We start from the raw sequence: 26729 nt of genomic DNA on the forward strand, positions 1-26729 counted from the left end.
TTCCAGTTGCTCATCCAAAACTAGTTAAAATCCTGTTAAAGTAGGAAGGATTTATTCTCTAGCTTCTGGCACTTGATTAAAGCCAAGTTGTTGCCTTTCTAAAGGAGAATGGGAAGGAGTGGTCAGAATGCAAGAAAATGGTCAAAACTTGGAGCCCTTTCCAAGCAAGGCATTGAGAATATTTTCTATTCTTTCTAAAAGCAGTGCCCTCAATCTTCCAAGGTTATTTCATATAGCATTTTGCACTACCCTGTGGTTCTGCATCTTGTGCGGTTGTTTATTCCGCTGCAGCAGTTGATAGTGTCAACAGCCAGAATTACTGTAGATGTCTTTTTGTTGCAGTAAAGCTTAATTTCAGAGACACCTTTAGTTATATTTGTCGTTTGCCCTTGCCTTCATTTAAAGCCTATCTTTGTAAAATGCTCTTTTTTCATCTATTCCTTTTGCTTCTTTGGTGATATGCTAGCAAGGATCCATTCTTTTTGATGGAAAAGGAAGTGAGTGCTGTACAACCTACAACGTATTTGTTCTGCAGCTGTATTCTGCACTATAGCAGTGTCCTTCATGTAGGCAATGGGTGCTGCGGGGCCATAGTTTGCCTGTCCCTGAGGGGTGTATTAGTTGAGCTACTAAAGCTGGTTGGCTCTCAGACTTGGCTTACATTGGTTAGCCTGCAGAACAGGTCAAAGAGCTCACCTCTGTCACATCAGTCCATATAATTGTCTCCTGAATGTCAGAGACAAGTTTAACGTTTCAGTTGTATTAAGTGATGCCTCAGAGTGTCTCTCACCTATTTTCTTTGCTTCCTGTCATGCCTGAATGTCTCCTTCTCCCTCAAAGTATCCTCCTTGCCTCCCAGCTCATTCCAGAATCTGTTACTCCTCCGAGGGCTGGAAGCAGAAGCACAGGCAGCCTTAGCCGTGCTCATACTGCAGGAAATAGAAACCTACTCTGGGCTGATGGTTTACCCACTGGCTTATTCTTTGTACAGTAAACACATACTGATCCAGTCCCTTTGACAAGGAGTCCCCAAACCTGTCCTCGTGCTGTATATTTGCACATTCTTCTCCCTCTGCTCCCCTCACCCCCCACTGATGTGCAACTATGCATTTCTATGTATCTGGATATGCATGAATGCAGCAGGTATGTATGTCTTCCTACACTGCTGTGATGGTGGCAGCTTCTCCAGGACAAAGCTGGGGGACTGGATTTAATTTGTCAGCTGTCTGCTGAATGAATGAACAAATCTGAATGTAATATTACAGGGAGTAAATGCATACTCATGACCAGGAAGAGGAGCTGGGTGAATGCAATCTTAATTACACAAATATCAAAAGCAAGTGGAAGCCTGTTTACTTTACAAATAAAGCACTGCTTTCCTAGGACTTTTATAAAGCCATCTATGTAGAAAATAGCAGAGATTGTTGGACTGGGATAAATGCTTTGTTGGAAGAAGGAATGCTTAGCTGCGGTGGCTGAAACTGCAAATATGCTAACCAAGTTTTTATCATCTGTTCTTATAGATTGCTGCTAAAATTGGAGATATTCCTCACTTGAATAATTCTACAACACTCGTGGACCCGTCAGTTTACGGTTATGGAGTGCAGAAACGGCCCCTTGATGATGGAGGTAAGCTGGCTGTGATTAATCAGTCTTGTGAATTCACTTCTGAAATCCATCTGTGGTGGCAGTTGTCTTTTTTAAGGGCAGGAATTGATGCAATTTGTTGTGTGTAGAATTTGTTCTCAAGATTCCCTGTGCTGTTGAGTCTTGCATAGTACTGGGCTATGGGCCTTTCTGCTGGGCTAGAAAGGCATTAATAATAGTAGCGTGAAGCAATTCTTTTCTTAGTTCTTGAACTCTGGGGATTAGCAATCTAATTCTGTAGTTAGTCTTGTTCCATGATAGTTTGGACGGAGTACTTCATGGAATTGTGCTGGGGCCTGTGTGCAGAGTACCAGGAACACGTGGGCAAGATGTCCCTTGCTTTCTGAGCTCATGCAGTGTATAGGGGCAGTATTCCCTCTGCTTCTTTCCGTGAGTCACAGCACAGCAGCTGAGTGGCTGTCACGTTCCTTTTGCTTTGCCTTGCACATGGATTTTAAGGAAAAACGGTGCTGATGCAAGTTGATCCAAGTTAGAAGGAAACTTCTTATATTAAGCGTAACTTTCATGGCGATTAAATCTCTGAAGCATTTAGTGTTGACTGCAACCAATGAATAATTTACTGGGTAATTCTGGTAAACATAATGAGTTGTGTGAGTTGTTATGCTTGTAAAATAAATATACTTTGTTTCTGGTCTTCGGGAAGAAGAAATGTTAGATGTTTTCTGCTATTGCAAATCTAATGTGCACTGTGACAAGAGAAATGTCTGCACTGTGGTACCTGCTGCTGCTTAGATGGAAAGAGCTCACTGTTTGCCATCTCTTTCTCTCCTAGTATTTCTACTGAAACAGATGGCCCTGCAGGTTGATTCTTTCCTCCATAGATACACTTAAGAGTACTGAAGAGATATGGAGAGCTTCAGCTCAGCACTTCATTTTGAAAAGATTTCTTTTCTGTTTGATACAAAGCTATGTAAGACAAGGGCTTATATACTGCCTGTCTGCTTCTCGTGCTGAAAAGCGTGCTGGAGCACAGGAGGAGCTGCTTTCATGTGGAGCCTCTGGCTTGTAAACCTGGCTGTTGTCTGAACATATGCCACAACCCACTTTGTTCTCTGGCATTGGCTCTATTTGAGCAGGAGGTTGCTGCTTGTTCAGTTCGGTGTTTTGGAAAAGAGTGGGTTGGTAGGTGTGAGCTGGAGCATCACTATATTGTTATGTGCTGGTTTCTGCATAGAAAGGTGCTGGGCTGTCCGGCATTGAGCAGTGAAACCTGCTGGGTTTTTTGTGATCAAACAGATGTGTTCAGTGTGGGTGTAATTGCTAGGCTAGACCAGCTGCAAAGAAACGATTTGCAAACCTGTACTGGCCTTTTCCTTCTCAGTAGTTTTCAGCTTCAGCTCTGCTTCAGGCTGTTCTCAAGCAAAAGTCTGATCATGGACATTATTTCAAAGGATGTCATCTTTAGATGTTTCTTCCATTCCTGAAACATTGGTGGAGCAGGAGATGTGAATAGATTCTGTTTTGCCACTGACTTCAGTAATATTTAGTGTAAATTTGAAGATTGCTAAACTATGCTGAGCTGTCTGGATGGCTTGGATAAATGGCTGTATATGAGAAATAACAGATGTAGTCCTCGAGGAACCATTTCCTTGGAGCAGTAGTCCTACTGTTTGTTTTCATTGATTCAGCAGACTGAAAGTGAGAAATCCAACCTCCTAAAGTGTCCTTAAATGCATTTTTTAATATATGGAATAGCTGTAATGCCTGATAACAGCCCAGGTTAGACTTTGTACTTAAACTTTTACCTGTTAGCACTATTACTTGCTGACCCTTGTTTGTATTGACATGGTTTGTGTCAACACCAGCGCAGGCTGTGCTGTAAATGCATGTTACCTCTGGATCCTTGTGCTGTGATAGGCAGCCCCGTGTAGCAGGAGTTGGCTTATGAAAGCTTCCCAGAGTGACTGGACTCCTGAGTATCCTCTTGGTTTCCTCACATACATCTGTAGGTTCCATAACTTCCAGATTAGGAAAGCACTTCCCATTTGGATGATCTTTTACTGCCAACATGGGGATTCGGGACCTCATGCCCGTGCTCTGCTGCATCTCCTGCCCTGAGCTACGGTTTGGGGTCATTGTCATCAAGAGGAGAGGGATTCTGTCTTTATGCATGCTTTGGAAATGTTATGGTGGGGGAGGGTTGGATACGTTCTGCTACTCTGGATAGCTTGAAAGCAAATGTGGTGGTAAATCTTGTTTGTTTACCTCTGTACACTGTGTGCTCATGGCTGTGTACAGCTCTCACTGCTCCCTTAGTCCTGTGTAGCTGTTAAAAAATTACTTCTGTTCCTAAGACTGCTGGAAAAAATGGATTGAGGGAATATGAGAGTATTTAAGGTGACAAGAGAACTGTCTGGCTTTCAGGGATATCTAATTCTGCCTGTCCATTTTTGTAAACAGCTGCCGGCGCGGCTGATTGATGTCAGCTTAGGAAGTGGTCTTAAGACAGGATGACAGTGCGCTGGTCAAAACAAATTCAGCTGCTTTTAGAGCATTTCCAGGAAAAATAGACTTGTCATAGTATTGGAGGCCAGACAGCATGAGTTCCTTTTGCGTTTCCCTTAATGTAACGTTCATCAAAAACAAATAGCTGCCGGGGCTGACCCTGGTGACCTGGCCTATTGGTATTAGGTAAAGTTTGAGAGCTATTATTTTTTTTCCTTGCTTCTTTAAGGATGTTTCCAGAGATGGAAAAGAGGACCACTGAGATGGGGCCCCTCCAAGATCCAGTGGCATCTTGCCTGTGGTTTGCTGCTGAGAATATATCCCAGCACTCCTCTTCATGGCCAGCAGCAGCTCCTGGCCTCCGTCCAAACTAATGTGTCCAACTAGTTACCAGCACAGTTTAATAAGTTTATTTAGTGCTAAACCAACCTCAAAGAAGCAACTTTCTTTGCTTCAAAGGAAGAGGGGGTCTTGTCTGCCAGAAAGACAGTGATTGCCAGAACCTGAGCATTAGCCTTTGTGTGCTCTGTTCTGCACTGCTTTGAAGACGCTTCCAGTGATGTAGCTAGGGTTCAGCAGCAGTGCTGTAGCTGAAGCACCCTTTGAGTCTGGGAAAACAAAGACAAGACCTTGGAGAAGCCCCACGCCACCTCCCCCCTGCCTTCCCCAAGCCTCTGTGGTACATCCAGATAGGTTTTGTTCTAATAGAACCTGATTGTGTTAAAGCCTGGGGGCTCAAACACACGTGATCCTGTTGTATGCAGAACTTGCATAGCTCCCACGTGTTTTCATGGGTACAAGGAAATCTTATTCCCATCTTCCTAAGAAAAGTTAGCAGGGATGCTCCATGACACGTCTGCATCAGCAGCATGATCAGGTAACAGAAATCCTCTTGGCAAAGGCTTAGTGTGCTGCATGAAATGGCAGCTTTCTTCAAAACTGCTCATGTCTGTAATAAGGCAATGTAAAGGTGCAAGCATTCTCTATAAAGATTCACAACAAAGGCAGGCAGGAAAATTGGTTTAGACCATTAAATTAAATACCCACCAATATTTAAAGCTGAACAACAACTCCAGTAATTATTACCTTTCTTGCATCCATCTGAAATTTATGATGATGATCCAATTTTGGTTCAGAAGTGCAAAATGCAGCCCCGTTCCACTGCTTTCCAGGAGCACTCTGGTTTTGTTCCAGCCATGAGGATATCCTCAATGACATTGTATATTCCTATCATGCACTTTAATTTAGTGGGAGGCACTGCTCTGTTCTATGGGGTGGAAAAAAAAATCTGCATTTGTTTAGAGTGTCTGTTAGGTAGAATTCAGTTAAAGGTGAAGCCTAAGGAAGAGTGAAGAGTTATCAACCAGCAGGTGCCATTAATGGGAAATTGTGCTTATTTTATTCAGTATTTTTCCTTATTTGCAGTAAAATGACTGCAGTTACAGTTAAATTGTACTCAATAGATGTAAAAAGGGGGAAATGTGGACGTGGCTTGTCAGAGTTCAGCCCCCTCCCCAGCAAGAGGAGGGAGGTGGGGAAGCGGGATGGCAGCTTTGGTGCTGCAGCAGGCATGTGCTGCCCCAGCCTTGCCTCTCTATTAGCTTCATCTTTCACAGCAAAATGGGCATTTTAGGGAAGGAATTAAACCTTCGGATTGTTGAGATGAGGAGTCACAGCAATCTGTTTTCCTGCATATAGAGAGGAATTGTCTGACTTAAAGCAAGTTGCTCCAGCTTTCTCCGCCTGCTCTGCTTCACAGCTCCTGGAGGCTGTCTGTGCAGAGGGAATGGTCTCCTCCTTTAATTACTGGGGCTTCATTTGCTTTTATCAAATTGGTTCAATAAACGTGCATAAAGTAGACATGGTGTCTGTCTGCCTGATTCTGCTTCTTGTGCTCGTACAGTTTTCCTCTAGGAAGCTGTCTTCTGGTGTTATGAAATGATGGCTCTTCTGTTCCTTGCATGAACTTTGGGATGTGATTATAGGATGCGTATCCGTCTCATAATTTGTGGGCAGCAACTGCAGTGTAAGAGACTGCAAAAAGATCTGCTGAGGTGAATCCAAATGCATAATGGCTGATTAAATACTGCTGAGCGTTGGGAGCGCTTCTTCCCACACCTGGAGGTGCTGAGTGCCCTGGTCCCGTCCTGCAGACCTATTGCTTTTGGCAGAAATACACCTGAGTGCTGTTTGGGGCAGGGTGCTGAGATTCTGGGTTTGTTTGGTTGTATTTGCTCAAGTCTGCAGCAGCAGCTTATCGGCAAGAGCAAATATCCCCCATTACATCACCCACCTTTTTCAGCTGCAGCATTGATAGTTATCCAATTAGAGCTTTTTATATTCAGGGTGAGAATATGCAAAGGCAAATCTACCAGCGTCAATAACGCAACAGTTGTCTTATCGCTGAGCTGGAGAGAGTAATAAAATATATATGCCGTCGATATTTTGGTCTTGAACTATTATTGAGATATTGACACACCACAGAAATATGATATTGACTCTCTTTGTCTGTTTTATTGGTGCGTTTGGCCACAAACTTTGTGGGTTTTTTTCCTACCAGATTCCGTGTGCGTGGGATGCATCCGCTGTCTAACCCTGACAGCTGATTGCCAATTTATTTCAGGTCAAAGAATGTGCAGGTCTCTGTAAGGTAGTTTGAAACAGCATCTTTATTATCACGGCTCACGTGTTGTTGGCCAGTTCCATTTGTTTCGCTACTTGTGCCCTCCAGGCATGCAATATAATCTTCAACTGGTTGTTAGGACCAAATGGTCTGGTTTTTAGCCGGTTTGCTGCAGGCAAAGTCCTGTAGGAAGCCCAGCAGGGCATGTGTTCCCACTTTGCGTGAGTTGGTCTAATGATATTTTCCCCATTAACGTTTGGAAGAAAGATCTAATCTGCGGGGGCTGGGGGAAAAAGTCTGTCTGAGGGCTGTCAGCTGGGAGATAACTGCTAATGGTAACGGGCTGCCAGCTGACATCGCAGATATGCCTGGAATGTGTGTGTTCAGTCAAATGCGTTGGGGAAAAAAGTACAGTTTGGGTGCCACAAGGGTTCTGAACAGACTTCTTCCTTTAACAGGTCTCCGTGTAAGTGGGCTCCATGGAGCACAGATAAGAGATACAGAGAGAAGTATGTGCGAGCAATCTTCAATGCTTTTTGCCTAGACTAAATCTCCGAATCTGCTCAGCTTTTGTGTTTGTTCGTAGTACACACTGATCACTTGACGTGTCTTTTCTCCCCCTGCAGTCCCACCTCTCCCCGTTTCTCTTTTTTTCACTCTGGGTTTAAATCAGGAAGGAGGGAGGTGAGCTGCGGGGATTTGGATTTGGGCAGGCAGGATTTTCTCCCATGACTCTCAGCATGGGGAGACGCAGATCAATTCCCTATCCTGTGTTCAGCTGGCCACTGGGTTATGGTGTGTGCTGATCAAGAAATCCCCTCCTGTTTTGTACCCCATAACGCATTCATTTCAGCTGCTGAACCTAAATTACTGTTTTGCTTTTCTTTCTTTTTTGATGAAATGGTAAGAACTCTTTTTCTATAGGGATGAAGTTAGTTTATCCGTGCTAATGCTTTGATTTTTTCTCCTTTTTTCTCTCTCTGCCACAGTAGGTAACCAGTTAGGGGCCCTGGTACATCAAAGGTAAGCAGTGGGTTATGTTTTATTATTTATTGATCAATTCTAATTGTTTATTGATCCACCATCTGTAGCAGTGTTAGGAAGTCAGAGGTTGGGAATGTGGAGAAACTGTCAGCTTGGGTTTTCTCCAGGCTGAGGCTTCTGCTAACCCTTTAAAAGCTATTTGTTGTTAGGAGGAAAGAAGAGTTGAAGTAAAACTTGGATTTGGTTCCTGTAGCTCTGCAGGACCAAGCAGAATAAATTCTCTCCTTTCCCTTCTCCTGCCCAGTGGGGAGGAAAAGGATGAAAAAAAAACCAACAAAGGCAAACTGGCACTTCGACAGAGTTTGAAAATGTTAAACAAGCAAGTGTATTTTTATATATGTATCTATTTTTTTTTCCCCTGGTTTTGTTAATGTAATATGACCTGGGATGACTCCTTTGATTGTCAAAGATGGTTTGGGGAGACCAAAGCAAATGAGAGCTGTTGCACAGCTCAAAAGTAAATTTCTCAGTAGGGCTGCATGGAAACCGTGGGCAGTGTTGGCTGCTCTGCTGCTGTCTGCCACCTCTGCTCTACCAGGAGTGATGTTTGTGCAGGGAATTATGCATTGCTTTTGAGACTGCTGTACAAACTGTGCAAAATGCATATGGCAGCGTTCAGAGTTTGCAAGTACTGTATTTGTTGTTGTTTTGTATGAGATAGAAATGGCAAACAGAAGCCCCGCAAGGAATTTCACCTGTGTTTCACTGTAGTCAGGTCTTAGGAAATTGCTTTGGGTGCTATGTGTTGAGGCACAGATATGCTGAAAAAGTCCAAAGAGCAACAGATAGGGAAATCTTGAGATGGTAAGGATGACCAGAGACAGCTGTTATAAATTCCAGAGAAAAGAACCATAAGTACAGGCAGGCAAGAAAGAAAATCTGAATATCAGAAGGGGCATTGAAATCAGTATTGGCATTGATATGCTCTTGCCAGGAGACACTAACCAGAAAGTAGCAGGCAGAGGCTACGGCTTAGAAGGTGTAAGTCTAAACATTGAAGGAGCTTTGCTGTTTTGCTCTTAAATCTGTCTGCAGCATGAATGACAAAAAGGTTCTTCCATTGATGATAACAGACAGCAGAGGAGAAATATATTCAGTATAGGAGAAATGAAGTGCGTTGTCTCTGCAGCCAGGGCACGGAGTGTGGCCTAAAGGTATCTTCTAAAACAAACAGTTTTAATTGTGATGGAGTATTTACTTGTGTGTGTGCAGAAGCCTTATGCTGTGCCTGGTTTTCACAGCACAACGTCTTCTGATGTCTTCTGAATTCTTCATTGTAATGACTATTGGATTTTTTTTTTTTTGCTTCCTTTCTTTCAGGGCTGTAATAACAGAAGATTTCAAAGTGCCTGATAAAATGGTTGGATTTAGTAAGTACCTTGCATGCTTTTGGTATGGTTCTTCTGTGCAGGAATGCTGCATATTCTGCTAGAATAAGGCATGATCACAAGTTTTTGTGCTTGCTAGCCTTGGGTGAGCCTTGTCTGATGCTCTCTTTTTGGGACCACATCATCTGCATTTAAAATTCAGGTGCAAACAGCATGGAAAAGCTTGGTGTCGCAGTAATGAGAACAAGTCTGCGTGGTACAGGTTACCAAGAACTCTAGTGGTTCTGTTCTTTAAACATGCTGCATAAATATATCAAAAGTGAATTCATTTCCCCTCATTGAAACATTTTACTTTTGAGTATGCAAAAGTGTGGGAGGTGAGGGAGGAAAACAATATTTAAATGTTAAAACAAGACTTGACTCAAGGCAAGATAAGAAGAATTTTGAATCTTTCATACCTTTGCTGCAGGGGAACACAGCCAGTATGCGTTCCTCAGCTGAGGTTTTTTCCCTAGGCTCGTGTTCTTGGTGCTGTTCTCTTCTAAGCTTTATTTTAATTCCTCTCTTCCTTTTGATCATCATTACTCGTTCTTTCAATGGCACCCTCCTGCTGTTGTGACTGCAGAGATTGCATTTACTCTTCCACTGTTACGTATCTGTGCATCTCTCCCAATTTGATATACAGAGAGGAAAAAAAGAAAATAACAGCCCAAGATAATTACCCCTTAGGGTGGTATGAAGCCTTTTCCTAACTGTACACTGTAAAACTGTAACTCTGGAATTCCTGAGAAGGAAACCTGTCCTCCCACCAACCCTTTTTATTTATCTGTCCTGGTACCACATGTGTGGAGGCAAGGAAGTCAGAGGGGTTTTATAGCTGGATGAGATGGGACGCTGCATACTGATGCATCATCTGTGTATTAAATACAGTCTGGGTTCAGCAGCAACCAGGTGCGGGAGGGGGTTCTGATCCATAGAATCATGGAATGGCTTAGGTTGGAAGGGACCTCAAGGATCATTAAGTTCCAACCCCCATGCCACAGGCAGGGCCACCAACCTCCGTGCTTAATACTAGACCAGGCTGCCCAGGGCCCCATCCAACCTGGCCTTGAATACCTCCAGGGAGAGCTGGGAGGTTCTTCTGCAGGAGCACCTTGAGCCAGGCATACCTGTTCGACTTGACAGTTCTGCTCTTTTGCAGTCTGCAAAGGATATGAGTGGTGATAGACACACTGAAGAGAGACAGTGTGTGCCTGTTTGTGAAACAACTGTTTGCTGACCCTAAATGTTAAGGGAGATGGGTATTTGTTTTCACTTAAGATTTGATAGAGCGTTTTGGTGTGTAGCAGTTTTGAGTGCAGACTGGAGAAATAGCATGTCTTTTGAAAAGAGGTAGTAAAACATGAATTTTGAAGATATAAAAGCAAAAGTCTTTAGCTTTTTTAGGTTCTCAAATAACTGGTTTATTTGTTTGGGTTGAAATACACCTAAATGTCTCTCCTAGCAGCGCTCAGACTTGCGCCTTCTTTCTTACATATTATGTATCTCCATTCCAGTGCAAGACAGAGTTGTTTTTTTGTTGATTTCCTTTTTGCTTGTTTTGTTTTGGTTTGTTTTTTAAATGTTATCATACTGTGGATGCCTCTTCTACAATCCTGTAGTCAAACTGTACCTTTATAGAGAGCTGCAACGGAGTGGTAGGGGGGAAGTTGCTCTGCAGTTTTTCGGGATAAGCAGCGTGTGCTGATGCTTGTTGAACTCATTTCAGTAATCGGCAGGGGAGGTGAGCAGATCTCACGGATTCAGATCGAGTCTGGCTGCAAAATTCAAATTGCTCCAGGTAAGAGCCTCTTTTGTGGTGGGTGAGCAGGTTTTCTTGTTGGAGAATGTCGTGTCCGTTGTTTCAGGTGCCTTGTCTTGGTCATCATTTGTGAATGGTGGTAATGCATTATACAGTAGGCTGAAGTGTTGGGAGGGCCGTTTGTAGGACTGGTGTCCCTGAGAAAACAGGTTTGTCAGGTGGTATGGGGAATCGAATAGTTAAGAAACTGTCTTTAACCAACTGATGGGTACAGTGCGAATGGACAATCCATGTTTTTTAAAGCAGAAATTGCTTCCGCTTAGTTTTCTCCTAGCAGTACCATTTAGCTCAGCTCATGCAATTTATCTCTGATTAGTCTGCTCTGCTCCAGGTCCTGGCAGAAAACATTTCAGTAGGGTGGCAGCACTTCTTCGTACAATTTGCCTTGCACTGAAAAAATGGGAGTGTGCCGTTTGCTCTGCTAGTGCTGCAGCCTGTTTGCTTTGGGGAAGGCTGTACTACAAGTGCTGCACAGGACGTTGTTGATGAATGTAATCTAGGTTTTAAGCCTCCCTTTAGTTGATGGTGAGGGCTTTAAAATAATACGGATATCCAGCAAATCATTTAAAATATACTGACCCTGGATGTCTCCTGCTCTGTTTGCAGAGGGGAGTGTTTTCCTTAGTACTGAAATTGCTGCCATTTCTTAGTTCTTGAGTATTAATGTAGGATATTTTTAAGCTTCTAGCCCATGTGAGGAGTTAGCACTTTTCTGCCTGCCTGGCTACTGACGGCAGTTTGGGTGCTAAGAGTTGGGAAGTATCTGATCCCCGTTGTCTTCTTTCCTTTGTAGACAGTGGCGGGATGCCTGAAAGGCCCTGTGTGCTCACCGGGACGCCAGAGAGCATTGAGTGAGTTCTGATTTTATTCTTCTCCTTTCTCCTTCTCTCTTCTCCCTAATGCTGTGCTCTGTCAGTGGTGCTACTTGGTTAGCCACACCAGCAAATGCTGGCCTAGAGAAACTTGAGGGTCCTGGAACACTGAGCCTCTTGGTCTGATGCTTTGAATTGTGCACCTCAAAGGCATTTTTCCAGTTTCAGTTTGAACCCTCTGCAGAACTGTCCATGGAATTCCCCTCCGCAGGGCAAGGTTGCTCCTAGGGCACCTAGAATGCAGTTTTTGAACTGCAGCTTTCCAGAATATTTAGCTAAGCTGTTGAAGGGCACTTCTCTTCTCCCCTTCGCTTCCCTCCTATTGAGCTGACATCCTTGCAGCTGAAGAAGGTCTGCATGAGGCCTCCAAAGCCTGTTGGTGCCACTCCAAAGTTACCTGGAGGTGTTGGTGTTGCTGCAGAGCAGCACAAGGCCCATGGGTGTGCTTGCCTCTGCACTGCTGCCAACAAGAAGCAAAGGACTAAACCAGAAATTCTTGAATTCTGATCCCTGCATGGTACAGACACATGGCTAGCCAGCAGGGATTTCTACTCTTTAGGCCTATAGAAACTTTAGGGACAGTGTTTCCTCCCTCCCCCTTCCCAGGAGCTGAGTTTGAGACTCTCACAAACCAGTTGAGGACCTTCTGCTGGAACTGGATCCAGGATCCTCAGGCTTACAGGAACACACTTAACATATGGAGCTGCTCTTTCTCTCCCCAGCCTTTGGGTAGGTGGGTTTTTTAAAATCCATCTGGAAATCTTTGAGTTGCATTTGATAGTGAAAATACATGGGCACAAAGACTGTCTCTCTAAAGAGAAGACGCAACCATCATTCTTCCATTCCTAAGAGATCTGAGGGTACTTAACTCTTCTTACTCTGCCATAATGATGCAAGCGGTGAGCCAGAATAAGTGTAGTTGGTAAGCTCACATTACAGGGCAGGTAATGTATTCTTGCCGATACTGAAGTGTTTTTTCTCCCTTTGCTAAAGGATATTTCAGAACAAGAGCAAAATATTAAAAAAAAAAAAAAAAAAAAACTGGGATGCCCAATAAAATACAGTTGAAGCAGAATGGGGGAGAGGTACAGTGAAGAATTATTCATTATTCAGAAATATGCAGTTAAATGTCTTTAAATCAAAATAAAAGGACATGTGGCAATATGCAGTTTCTGAAGCAGAAGAAAAGTGTTAAGGATATGGAACCAGGTGAAATTTTGTTTGCTTCTATGCTGATATTGTTGTCAAGTTAGTTGTTTGAACTACTTTTTCAGGTTATTCATAGGAAAAATTATATGAAGTGAGAAAACACTTCAAAAACATCAGGTATCTAGATTGGTTTTGTGTGAGGAGTGTTTCCTTTAGTTATATCTGGAGGCAAACTAATAGAGCTAATTTCCCAGTGACCCCTTCTCATCTGATATGCGTGGTGTACTGAATGTTGTAATCTCCGTTGTCACACTTTATGCAAAATGTCAAGGTAAATGAGTAAAACCTTCCGAATCTTTCAGAGTATTTGAATCAGGCTTGAGAAATTCCACCTTTTGCCTTGTTTTGTGAGAAAGTTGAGAGAGGGCAGCACTCTGATCTTTGTACAGCCTCAGATCACCATCCCTTGAGCTGTCTTGAGTGAATGCCTGCTTGCAACGGATGGTTTCATACCATTTCTTCAAGTTTTTAGAGAGAATACTGTCTGTGTGCGTTGCCTGATGTGCCTGGGTATGAAAAAGGGAACACCCTGCTCTTGACTGAGCAGGGAACTGGTGGCTTTCTTCTACCTATTAGAGAAGTGTTCTTGGAAATGGGCAGTAAAGGGATGTGTTGATAATAGCAGTCCTTATGATGAAGGGAAGATGTGTCAGCTACTTCTGACGTGCTAAAAATGCTTAGAGAAGGTATCTTTGCTTTTTCGTGTCTGTCTCTTTTCATGAGGAGCAGAAGAACCCAGTCTTCCACTGGTTGCTGCTACAGTGTCCTTGCCTTGCTTCCTGGTGTAGCTTTAGCACCTGCTGCTTGGGGCAGAGGCTGTGTCAGAGCAGTGTTCTGGTGCTGCTGGTGAGGGCGGGCAGAGAAGAGCAAGGCATTGTCTGTGAGGGATCAGAGTGGTTCACCAGTGTGCTGTGTTAGTGTTGAAGCACCGTCTGTTTTGTCTTGATCGAGAAGGAGAACAGAGCTTGAGGGGTTTTTTTTACCAAATATTACATATACGTGAGAGAAATCAGTTTAGAGGACTTCAGGATGTAGAGCATCTTCATTCAAATTGTGCACCCCAAATGTAACAGCTCCTTAACTTCCAAAGATGTTGGAGCATGCTGCTGCTCTTTCTTCTCTCTTCCCCTTACAAAAAATCAAGCTGCTTATAAGTAATCACGATAGGGGAAATTGGATACCGCCCTCCCCCCCCCCCAAAAATAAAGTTGTGCTAACTGGTTTCCTTCATCTTTTCACTTCTCTCCCCGATTGCTTCACATTCCAATGGTTCCAAGTCTCTTGGTCACACGGAACAATGTTGTCTAATGGTTGTTTCCCTCGATTCTTTTCCAAGACAAGCAAAACGGCTACTGGGGCAGATTGTAGATCGCTGTCGGAACGGACCTGGTTTTCACAACGATGTTGATGGCAACAGTACGATTCAGGAGATTTTGATCCCGGCATCCAAAGTGGGTCTAGTCATCGGCAAAGGAGGTGAAACAATAAAACAGTTGCAGGTGCGCAAGATGCATTTACTTTAGGGCTCTCTTCCCTACTGCAGCTTCTCTAGATCAACAAGAGCGTGCTGAAATGGAGAGCCTATAAATGCTCTAACCTTCTACAGCAGGGACTACTCTTCTGCCTTCGGAAAAGCTGGACCCAACCTTGTGTTGCAAACAAAATCGGTTTAGCCCCAGCTACACGTGCAGGGGAATTTTCACAGAACTGTGGAAAAAAAACTCATGTGCTTTAGATAACATTTGGTGCGTGCTGTTCAGGATGGGATCCCTGTAGACAAGACAAATCTATCTCTAGTCTGCTGCTGCAATAGTTTTTAATGCCAGCCATGCTGTTGTAGAGTGCTTCACTTCTCCTTTGTTGTTGATCTGTGATAAAGCTGGCACTTGTCTTCCTTTTTTTCCTCATCCCACCCTTTCTAATTAAGTGTTTTGTTATGCATAATTCCATGTTCCTAGACATTCTTTTTGCTGACATCCTGTACAAGTTTTTAAAGGATAGAGGGTTCCAGAAAGGAACCTAGGTCAAAAATGCAGGTTTTTTGGTTGCCCTCTGTCATCCAGTAGTTTTAAGGCTGATCACATAACTGCTATATGTGGACAGCTACAGATTTTGGAAAGGGCTTGAGAAATCAGTTGCCAAGGTAGAGGAGTTCTATTTTTGCAAGAGATTCAGCTGTTTAAGATCGTCAGGAGTAGCACACTTTCTGGCAGTCCTTTACACTCTAGGACTGTTACTGAATTTGTGCTCTAAGTACTTGTGAAGAGCTACGGTAGTGTTCTGCAAAGCTGCTAACATGACCTACCTAATGTCTAGTAACCAAAAGTAGTCCCTAGTTTTAGGGGCTCTGCTTAGCAAAGTGCTCTGTGCTTTTTCTTCAGGAGCGAACAGGTGTGAAAATGATTATGATCCAAGATGGTCCAATGCCTACTGGAGCAGATAAACCTCTCCGTATTACTGGAGATGCATTTAAAGTACAGGTATGTAATAAAAGTACGCAGTTGCCCCAGAGTGTTGGGGGGAAGTTGAAACACATTTGTGAACATCTAATGGAGTTGAATCCTTTATAAATCCATCATAAATGCTATGATCCCTGCTGGTTTTATTTGTTCTGTAAAGTTAAGGTTTGAATAGAGCGAGTCAGAACAAAGGACTAGCAAGTATTGCCCTCTTTACAGTATGACCTGGGGGGTCTCACTCCATGTAGATATTAGACCTGAGTAGAAGAGCTAAGCAGGAAGGTTTGGAGAAGGTAGAGTTGAGAAACTTTCCAGTCCTGAAGCACCAGTCATAGCTACGTGTTACTTAAGCAGTTGGGTTTGCACTGACCAACTTAAGCAGACATTGGAGAAAGTTTTGTGGAAGGCTCAATACCTCAGACAGCCAACTGACGCAGGTAATTAAAAGTAGAAAAAAAAAGAAAAATGTAAAAACTACAACTCCTGAAACCAAGGGGTTTACTTAATGCTCATATGTCATTCTCCTTGTGTAAGGGTTCTGCAGATACAGTCATGCTGTGGTTTCAAAGCAAAAACCTATGATCATCCAGAGGCTGGAAGACTGCAGCATGATAGGAGCTCTTGACTTAAAGTTCAGGTGTGGCGTGTTCCACTTCCCAGCAAGTGCCTTTCATACCTTGCTAAATACTTAAATCTAGCTTAGCATTCCTGTCTCTAATAAAAATAGTTCTGTTTCATTGGATCTTCCTAATCATAAACTGCTATAACAATTGATACTGGTCAGGTATGTTTGGGTAGCGTTTTTCAAGCCACTTATTAGTTAAATCTAAAAGCCCGGTTGTATTAATTTCCCCAATTCTTATACTTATTGCAAAGGTATAAACATGTAGAAAGTTTAATGAGATTCTTGCTGCTTTTAACTAAGTCATACTGTGAGTGCTGATGCTTTCCAGATGGTTCCTTCTGCCTTGCAACATTTGCTGTTGTCGCATCTTCTGTGCCATAAATCATGGCAAGCAATTGTGAAGGCTTCATAAACTGGAAGATCTTTGAGGCACTTAAAGTTCAGCACATTTAGAATGCACTGAAGAAGCTCACTGAATCCTTGGTTTTGGTGGGAATCTCTGCGTGCTGCAAAGTGCAGAGTTCTTAACTATCTCATATCGCTAGGAAGTATCTCCATTGCCCTTATTTCTGTCTTAGCATCTCTGAAATGTCTTAAGTTGTCCCCTTCTGTAATAAATGCCACGGGGATATGGAAAATACGTAAGAATAGGAAAGGAGGTAGATTTGCCAATGTCCCTCAAACTTTCAAATAGAACCCAAACATCTAAACCTGACAGGAAATATATAGAAATGGTGGTATAGGTTTTGACAGGCAGTCTTTTTTTTTTTAATGGTGACTTACTGCTGGCTTATTTCCAAGGTATGCTTTTACTAGCTGGGCATATATGCAAGTTTGTGAAAGGCCTGGAGAGCTGCAAGTAGGTAGGAAGAACATTCATTTGTCTCCAACAACAACAAAAAAAAAGCCTTGCTGGATTGCTGCAGACTTGAGTGTAACTTTGTCTGAGTGTCAGTAAGCTCGCTGCTGCTCACCTGCCTTCTTGTACGTGCTCTCTGCCTCTTAGCGGATATGCTGACTACTGTGCTGCCAGAGCATCTGCTACACTGTTGGTTTCAGCTCTGTCCAGTAGGAGAAGATCTTCCTTCAATTAAATTAAAAAAAAAAAATAGAGGAAAAAGTGATTGTTTTAAAAGCAAAAGCTCCCTTTCGAAAGACTGAAGTACGCAATAGCACACAAGAAACTGCAGCCTCGCACACCTGGCAGACTTTGACATCTTCCACATCTGACGAAAGCAGATCTCCTCTGACAGTGGTAAATTAGCCACTATCGAGGCCCTAACGCCCAGATGGCGAGCAGAATATTTTTAAGCTAACTGTAACTTCTTTCCCCATGTAGCAAGCAAGGGAAATGGTACTGGAGATCATCCGAGAGAAAGATCAGGCAGACTTCCGAGGCGTACGCAATGATTTCAGTTCTAGAATGGGAGGAGGCAGCATAGAGGTATGTTTTCTTCACAAGTACTCTGCTAACCTCCCTGTGGGACGGGCAGTGGGTGGAAGTCCTCAAGTTTCATGTATAACCTGTAAGTTTTTTTTTTTTTAATGCATTGTTTTCTGTTGCCAGAAAAGTGAGTCTGGCTGCAAAGGGGAGTTCTCATGGACTCCCAGATGGCACTTTCCTAATTGTCTTTTGAAGTTGCATTCTTGTAGCGCAGAGTTCATTTAGTGGGGAAGGAATTTGTGGCCACATGTTTGTTTTTCTTACAGAATATCTTTGTGTAGCCTGGAGCTGCTTAACGTGGCCCATCTCCTTGTTAAATCAGAGTAACTCAGTCTAGTTCTGAGCTTTCATACTGCTTTGCCTTTCCCATCAGGTCTCTGTGCCCAGGTTTGCTGTTGGAATTGTGATAGGAAGAAATGGAGAAATGATCAAAAAGATTCAGAATGATGCTGGAGTTAGGATTCAATTTAAACCAGGTTTGTGTGAGGATGGAGAGCCATTACTTTCTGACCAGTGTTCCAGTTTGGGATCGCTGCAGTGATTCTGCTCTGAGGTTACAGCAGCTAGGCTTTCCTCACTTAAAGGTGCATTGTCTCTTTCTGAAAGCTGTTTAATGACATACTTCTTCCTCATGCACTTCCTGTTTTTTGGAAAGTAAGATTATATACGTCTTACTTACAAACATTAGATGTCACAACAGTAATGTCTTGACTGGTAACTGTATGGACAAACAAAATAACACTTCTGTTTCCTGTTAAGGAGTTCTCCTTCAGGACATGAAAGCCTTTGGGGATCAGGAGTTGATTAATTCTAAGTAACTTTCTCTGGGTCCTTGGCTGTCTGATCACCTATCAAAGCTGCCTTTGTCCTCTTAAAATTATATCAATCTCTCTCGTAACTTTTTGACATTTGAAAGTGTTGTCTTTTAAATGCTGTCCCCTCTGCATTGAGATTTTGTCTCCTTTCAGTATGTGGAAGTGTGGCTGAAGGTGGAGGGGAGAGAGAGTTTGGGCTAGATGCATTATGTGAAAGTGCTGCTAGCAGTGGTGGTGCTAGAAGGAAGCTTTTATTGGTGGGTGGATGTTTTCTTCTTTTAATTTAGTCTTTGCCACTTCTCTTCACAGATGATGGGATTAGTCCTGAAAGAGTCGCACAGGTCATGGGGCTTCCCGATAGGTGTCAACACGCAGCACACATCATCAGCGAGCTTATTCTTACAGCACAGGTGGGTTCTGGAAGCTCCTGGGAGGAAAGTGCTTATAGGAGAATGTCCATGCACACAGCTGTGTGGATGAAGAACATCAATGTTAAATTCTTCCTCTTGTAGGCCATGCGTGCTGCTGCCAAGGAGAAAGCTGCTGGGTTTGATTTTTTTTTTTTGTTTTTAAAATGTGACCAGGGCTGATTGAGCTATGGGAGGGTATCCTGTTTTGAGGCAGTATCAGGAGGCTTTGTTGTAGTTCTATGTTGAGCTGTTTTTCAAAGCTACTTGAAAATGATGACCTCATGGACCATAGTCCAGCATTACAATGAGACAGAGGCTGGAGGCTCTGCACAGAAGAACTGAATAGCACTCTGGACAGCAGGGCATTCGCAGTGCTCACAGCATCTGCTTTGCCACCTCTCCAGTCTCTGGTCCTCAGGTCTGGTGGCTGTGGGAGGCAAGGGAAGGCAGAAACTTTCACGTATGCAGTTACTGTGTTTTCTTAGACACAAACATACTGCATTGCCCTGAAGCAAGAAGAGTGGAGATGAGCGAGGTAGTAAGGTGAGCTCACATGGAGAAGGTTGCATATTCCCTTTTTATTAGCAGATAAATAGGTTGTGACTAGTTATCAGGTCTGGAATGATCTAATTTTTCCATTAAGATTAGGTCTTGATTTCTCTTCTTGCCTTGAGATTAGGTTTGAATACTTGCTTATGTAAGATTTTTGAGATCTGTCCTGGTAGCCTTTGGCTGTCTGTGGCCTTTACTTCTGGAGAAATTAGTTACCCGAACTAGGTATGTCCTTTAAGTGTCTTAGAACTTAAAAGCTTCCTTTGGAATTTCTGGAAATTGTGCATTTCAGCTAAGTAGTTCCAGAAGTTCTTTAAAGAATGACACTTGAAAGAGTTTGGATGCTAACTTGTGCATGTGTCGGTGCCAAGTTCTATTATTGGTTGTTCTAAGCAAACCCCCCATCACTAAATAAAAGCAGCTGATGCTTGTTTATAGGTTTATTTCAGCAGATACAAAGGCAAAAATATTTTTATCTTCCTGAGTCAGGAAGGCAGCCATAACCCACATCACTGGCATTTCTTTAAATTGCTCCTAAGTCTTGAACGTGGAAGTCCAAGAATATCTTAATTCAGTGCCATTGATTACAATGCAGTTTAACTTACCTTGCTTTATTTTGTTTCTAATGTGTATTGAGGCAAGCAAAAAAAAAAAAACAAACCACTGACAGAAATTCTTTGCCTTCCAAGGAACGAGATGGTTTTGGAAGTTTGGCTGTAGCCCGGGGAAGAGGTCGTGGCCGTGGGGACTGGAGTGTTGGAACACCTGGGGGCATGCAGGAAATAACCTACACGGTGCCAGCTGACAAGTGCGGTCTCGTTATAGGCAAAGGTAGGTCTGGTGACTTTAAATACTCAAGCTTCCAATTTTTCAGTCTTGGGATGGTCACATTCTTGCTGCCTGACAGTTTTTTATGAGTGCAGGTATTCAGTGGCCAGTGAATGCAGCGCGGGAGTAAGCTGGAAGCGCTCTTCGTTGTTTACTTTGTGGTGTTCTCAATCATCATTGTACTCTCCAGGCCCTTGTTCACAATATGTAAGAGAGGCTCTTCATGTGGAGCTGTCAGGCAAGCCTGTTATAACAAGCAGCTGGCTGAGAAAAGGCAGTTTCATTTGCAGATCCTTTTTTAAAGAATGCATTTAAATGGCAGTTTGTCAGGGACAAGCAGAACAGTCATTTTGACACGCTGAATTTCTCTGAGTGCTATGTGGTAAAATGGAAGATCTCTGAATGTGGCAGTGACTGTAGCTGCTTCCAGCCATGAACCTGAGTTGTGTGATGAGTAAAGCAAAGGAACAGGTTTGTCTACGTCACGGGGCACAGAACAGCCTGGTGCCCTGCCTGATGTGCACCTCATCTTGCTCAGATGAGTCTATTTTGCTGCCTAAGCTATTGAATTGCTCCACGCAAAGCACCCAGGCAAGGCACCTGGCCTTCCTCTTAAGAACCTGCATGCTGCCAAGTCACTCATAAAGCCGGAGCATCTGCAGCAGTTGTTGTAAAGCAGCAGGTAATGCCAGTAAGGAAATCAGAGCCAGGAGTAGCTCTATCGCTCTGAATTCTTGCAGTGCTTTTGAGTTAAGACAGTGATGTATCAATGGAATTGTATTTAATTTTTTTCTCTCTGCTTATTTCAGAAGAATGACCTATGCCTAAACCAGCATTTAAGTAATCACAGTTGGCTTTTAATGTCAGCAGAGGTGAGATGCATAGAATAGGAGCAGATTAGCTGCCACGGTAAAGGAGCCAAAGGCGTGAGGGCATTGTGCCATGTTTCAGTGGCACTTAGTTCCCTTCCATCCTGTTGGGCAGGAGTGAGCTTGCAATGAAACGTGTTGTGGCCTTTTCCCTTGCCACACAGCCCTGCTGCACCTTGCTTGTTCCCTTTCTGGCCCCTGTGGCACCCTGAATGCTGCCTAATTGGATGACTAGGGGCACAAGTATGCAACACAGGCATGTCAGGTATATTTCAGATACTTTTCTTTGCTATAAACCTGTTCAGAAGCCTGAAAACTTTTTCAGTATGACTCTCCCCATTATGCAGATATTGCAGTGATTGTGCTTTATCTCAGTGAATAGTCCAGCAGGGCAAAGATCAAGCAAAGCAAATTCTAAGCCCACAAGTGAGAGCTATATATATGGAAAAATCAAATTATAATGAAACTTTATTGCTGTATCCATTAGTCATCCTTAATAAAGGAACAGAAAAGGTCACTTGTTGTTCAGCAGTGCACTGAAGTGGAGCATTTGTGACTACAGAGAGCACTGTGCTGAAAAGATAAATGCAGGTAGTGAGTTGGATGTCCTAGCATTCAAGTGCACGGCCTGGCACGGGCTCACTGTGAGGGTGAAGGGTGGCTTTTTACCTTTGTTTCCACAACAGCAAAACAAGGATTCTTACCCAGCCAGATCAGAAGCTTTCTGGAGTGACTAATTACTAGTTGTATGGTGATTTGAATGCTTGTAGCTTTGTAATACCACCTTGCAATCGGTGCTCTTACAGTGCCTGTGCTTTTAAATACTGTTGCAGCATTCATTTTTTTGTCAAGTGAGTGATGGCTGTAGCATTGCCTTTTGGGGTCTGGATGGGGATGGATGCACCGCAGTCTCCATTTGTTGAAGCACAATATTGTTGTCTGATTCTTGTAGATTCTTCTCCCACTCCTATGGGGCATTATAGGAGAAGAGGGGGTGTCAATTTGGGGGTTTACAAAGTCACCAATTGCCAAACCTATGCTCACTCCTATTTTAGTTTCTGAGCAGATTCTAGCTGGTAGTGTCTGTTTTCCCTGTGGTCCCTGGCTGTTAGCCCTCTGTGCAGTCCAGCCAGGTTCTGTGGGTACACATAGCTCTGCCTCTGAGGTCAGCACGTGAGCAGTGGTTACCTTGGGCCCCTGGATGCAGGGTATCACATGTGGCCAGGTAACTGCTGCCATGCTTCCAGCTCTGTATAATTGCTCCAGAAGCAGGGAGAAGACAGGTAAGTTTGCTATAGCTCCATCTCTACAGTGTGTGTGACAGAAGATCCAGAGCCCTTTTCCCATGAGTATTGCTTCTTTGCTTTGGAGTTTGAGCCTTTATGAGCTGATAAGAAGTTCCTGGCTCCCTGGAAATCCTGTATGTAGCTTTTTCCTCTAGAGGGTGGGTAGGTGCAGCTTTTCTTCTGTGAAAGACTCGAGGAAGGGTGGAGACGAGTACCATACACATGTCAAGTGCTTTCTCTGTTTGGTGGTGCATGGAAACAAACCGCAGCCTCTCTGGGCCCCCGCTGGATTTCCATGATAAATACAGCAATATTGACAGATAACGTGGCTGGCCTGGCTCTTGTCAGCTCTGCCTTTTAGCAGGTTTGATTAATTGCTTTACAATTTCACGTCCAGCTGGGGGGCCACTCTTGGATCACTTCTGCCCCCCATCAGGTAGAAGAATGGAGTGGGGCTGCTGAATGAGGCTGCAGACAGCCACCATGTGCCGAGCGGTCGCTGCTTTATGGGGGCAGATGAACTCCTTCCAGCCCTTGCAGCACCGTGTTGGCTGCATTACTTTGTTTGCACGCTTTGCTGAAAATTAGGAAAGCTTGGATGGGAGGGGGCCCTTGGGCATGTAGCAGAATGGAGGGTGAGGAGAAGGGCACCGAATCCTGCACAGGAGGTGGGAGCTTGCAGCCTGCCACCAAACCTGGAGAACAAACTTGCAGGATTCTTCCATATGGCCTAGGAGAGAGCAGATGAAACAGCCCCAGCAGCGACCAGCTTGGTGCTGAATGCTGAGCAGAGAAATAACTTGAAATCTACGTTCTCCTCACTTCCAGTCTGATGAGAATGCTTTGGATTTCAGTTCACTTTTGGAAGGAAAAACGTGGTGTGCTGTGTGAGCAGCAAGCTGTGCTTGTCCCTCTGTCCCGAGTAAGAAAGTTGTCCCTCTCCTTTGCGATCTAAAGTGTGTTTGGGTGCCGCTCTCCTGTGTTTTTATTAAGAAGATGAAGAAATTGCTGACTCAAATTTTGCCTTAATGTATAAAAACGAGGGCACGAGGGCTCGATAAGGAAAGCATAAAAAACGTCTTGGATTTGAGGCTCGATCTTGTGGCTTTCCCATTCTTGTCTGAAAGCAAGTGGCTTTGCTTTGGCTACACAGTACAATCCCTGTTGTCTGCCCAGGGATGTGACATGACTACCTTTTGTTAAATGCATCTTCTAAAATTCATTTAGAAAGAGTTAATTGCCCTTTGGCAACTTTTCCTCCTCCCTTCCCCAGAAAGGCTTTAAAATGTTAAAAAGGTCACGAGTCCATCACAATGAAACGAACAAGTGTCTGCAACATCCACAGTTTGTTTTTGAAGTTGTGCTGGATGTATAGAGATGGAAATGTGAGCAAAATTGAGGAGATTTTTAGAGACTCCTTTTAATTAAAAAGCAAACAAAAAGCTCTGGTTACTTTACTTCGCTTTCCTTCCTGCTTGCTGTGTGTATTTCAGGCTGGCAATGTTGGTTTGTGATTTGAAATTTGTAAAGCCCTTCCATTCCCCTTTAATTTCTCCAGTTGAGTGGAGCTGGTCTGTAAGTTGTGTGAGCTTCCAAAAGAAGAATCGAACCATTGTAGTGTTGGCTGAAGCCTTTGTTAAGCAAATTTCATTAAGAGACTGGGACCTAGCAGGTCTTCGGGAAATCAGCTCTGTGTTGGCTGACACTGTCCCATCCTGCTCGAAGCACTCCAGTGCTCTGCTGTATTTAGATGGCAAACTGTGTGCCATAAACTTTGTTATGCGTTTCTGGAAAGAGATGCTGAATATCCTCTGTCTTGATTTTCTTTTCTTCAGGTGGTGAGAACATCAAGAGCATAAATCAGCAGTCAGGAGCCCACGTGGAGCTGCAGAGAAACCCACCTCCAAACACAGACCCTGGTGTACGAATATTCACAATCAGAGGAGTTCCCCAGCAGATTGAACTTGCTAGACATCTCATAGATGAGAAAGTTGGTGTAAGTTCCATCTCTGTTGATTTTGATCTGTCTCTTTCAGAAGTGTTTTCACCTGCAGGTACGGGTAGGCCTGGACTTACAGGTGGCACAGTGTGCACTCTTAACGTTATTTAGCTTCAAAACTATTTGCCTGTTAGCAGCCATCTTGAGCTTTGGCTCTTGAGCATCCACTGGACTAATTTTTGCTGTGGTCCCAGGGGGATCTGACTGCTGACATAATCAAGAGTAGTGTGCAGCTATAATAAGGCATGAGAAGGCTGCCAAGTGGGATTTTGAAGGGAAGACTATAGTGTTACTGTGTGAAAATGACATAATCTTGGCATCATAACCCTAAAAGTAACACTGAACTCCTTGCTCCAGTAAATCCAGGATGATGTTTATCTTCTACTTAATGCAGTGCTGTGGTATTGGAGCTTAATAATGTCAGGCTAGAATGCTACTGAAGGGGCAAACTTGGGTAGAAGGAAGTAAGGAAAATACTGAACTGGAGAATAGTAAAACTGAAAAGCAACCTTTGTGTTGAATTACCTGAGAGGAGAAGGCTTGATACCAGCCTCAGGATCCAAACTATTCAAATGAAAACTTCCAGCTGTGCTGTAGTCCTGTTAGCCCCTTTGTGGCTGGCCAGGGTTGCTTTTGAAGCTGAGCTCCTGGAGTGTGCTTACAGTCCTGAGAACCTCATTCTTGAAAGATCAGTCCTTACTTTCAGGGGCTGGGGTTTAATGGAACATAGCCCAGGCTGTCTTCTCGCCTTTCTTACTGCTCCTGCTGGACAACTCCACCCTCTGTGTAGAGCTGACGTTAAATATTTCTGGATTCTATGACAGGGTACCAGCATGGGTGGACCTGGAGGATTTGGTCAGAGTCCGTTCAACCAAGCACCCACTACACCTCATCAAAAGTAAGCTTCTGCATCTTATCACAGCTGGGTTGTGGGGAATGGCTGGGAGCTGTAAAAGCATTGAGAGAGGTATGGTGAGCCTTGGAGGAGTGGTGTGCAAGTGCAGACTTTTAAAGAGGGAGCTGAAACCTTTAAGACTGACTACAGGAGGGATTTCAGCTATGAAATTACAAACAAGGTAGGTATTTCTGTCTCCAGTGTAGTGAGAACATGGAAAGAAACTGGAGGCTCATTTGTTGGGGTGCTGTTCAGTACCATGTGTCCTTGACGTGATGAACAGACAATTTCCATGCAGTTAGCAGTTGCACCTACACGTTTCCTTCTGTTCCATGTTCACCTGTTTGCTCAGCAGTTGCTGACTAGAAGTAATAATTTTGTTTCTTTGGCTGACTTCATGCATATCTCCTGTTAAGTATTTTATTGTCTGCTTCAGCATGCCTTTTTATCCTCTGCAGTGGTCCTCAGGCGTTCATGACGCAGGGTTGGGGCAGTACCTACCAGACGTGGCAGCAGCCTGGACAGCAAGTCCCAAGTAAGTGTTTAGGGCCTGGGTTTGAGAAAGATTGGTGTTCTCTTTGCCACTAGACACAGATTGATCCGTAAGACCACCTGTGTGAGGTGGTGTTAAAGCTTGGAATAAGCTGAAGTCCACCGGAACCAGTAACGCTTTTTGTGCACTTAACTGCTTGTTTCTGCTCCCTTTGTGTAGAAACCCACTTTGTAACATTTCTGCCTTAAGCTTTCTCTTGTGAGGATTCTCCAGACAAGCACTTGCTATCCCCACTTCTCCCTGACATGCACACCATGTCTGGTGGTGAGCCCTCCCATCTGCCTGCTTTTTAACTCATCAGTTCTTGATAATTATTTTTTTATACATGTTCTTTATGAGCTCTTCTCTAATTCCCACACTGATGGAAAGACTGGGAAATAGATGCAGAAAATGGAGATGTGTGGCTCCTATCCTGCTTCATTCATGCTGGCTGTAGTAGTGTCCTCTTATTTCCTTTTGGGAGCTGATAACTGCTTAGCTTCTGCAGCACTAAAAGCATGGAATGTGACCAGCCAGATATTAGCATTAAGATAAAAGTGGCAGTGCACAAATATCTTCAGTAATGAGTTCAAAAGCTGAACCCAGATCACTTCTGCTACTGATCTTAATGCTTTGGGCCACTGACACAGTGAATCAAACTGGCTGTTGTTCTTCAGGGCTCAAAGTGTCCACTTTCTCACAGAACTGTTCAAAATTCATCAGGTTGGAATGAGAGGTTCCCCATTTCAGAATAACTGAAGTAGTGCTGTAGTGGTGATGTTGGTAATGGCATTATCCTGTCTTCAACAACCTGAATGATGCTTTGAGCAGATTCCTTGTCTACTTGTTAATCTCAGAGCTCATGTGACAGACTGAGGTGCCTTCCAGTGCTCTGACTGCTTCAGCAATGAAGTAGGTGGTTAAGTTCAGTTTAAATTCCCTCTCTTTGAGGTGCCTGAGATGGG

General features: G+C 43.6%; 1 protein-coding gene across 14 annotated transcripts in view; it reads left to right on the plus strand.

The window, feature by feature from the left end:
* FUBP3 (far upstream element binding protein 3) overlaps positions 1 to 26729 on the plus strand; it is a 37096-nt gene that overhangs the window by 5038 nt on the left and 5329 nt on the right. For 4 of the 14 annotated variants that reach the window (XM_015279454.4, XM_040649064.2, XM_040649063.2 and 1 more), the window contains exons 2-16: positions 1524 to 1629; positions 7195 to 7245; positions 7729 to 7759; positions 9101 to 9150; positions 10877 to 10948; positions 11763 to 11820; positions 14387 to 14549; positions 15432 to 15530; positions 17474 to 17578; positions 17952 to 18054; positions 18703 to 18803; positions 20045 to 20186; positions 24174 to 24334; positions 25162 to 25235; positions 25691 to 25767. In XM_015279454.4, the coding sequence (XP_015134940.1) occupies positions 1524 to 1629; positions 7195 to 7245; positions 7729 to 7759; positions 9101 to 9150; positions 10877 to 10948; positions 11763 to 11820; positions 14387 to 14549; positions 15432 to 15530; positions 17474 to 17578; positions 17952 to 18054; positions 18703 to 18803; positions 20045 to 20186; positions 24174 to 24334; positions 25162 to 25235; positions 25691 to 25767 (1393 nt within the window). Of the gene's footprint in view, positions 1 to 1523; positions 1630 to 7194; positions 7246 to 7725; positions 7760 to 9100; positions 9151 to 10876; positions 10949 to 11762; positions 11821 to 12449; positions 12571 to 14386; positions 14550 to 15431; positions 15531 to 17473; positions 17579 to 17951; positions 18055 to 18702; positions 18804 to 20044; positions 20187 to 24173; positions 24335 to 25161; positions 25236 to 25690; positions 25768 to 26729 lie in introns of those variants that run through there. The other 10 variants (XM_015279453.4, XM_015279457.4, NM_001006199.2 and 7 more) reach the window with 4 other exon arrangements.

The sequence above is a fragment of the Gallus gallus genome, chromosome 17 (assembly GCF_016699485.2).
Source record: "Gallus gallus isolate bGalGal1 chromosome 17, bGalGal1.mat.broiler.GRCg7b, whole genome shotgun sequence".
Classification (NCBI taxonomy): Eukaryota; Metazoa; Chordata; class Aves; order Galliformes; family Phasianidae; genus Gallus; species Gallus gallus.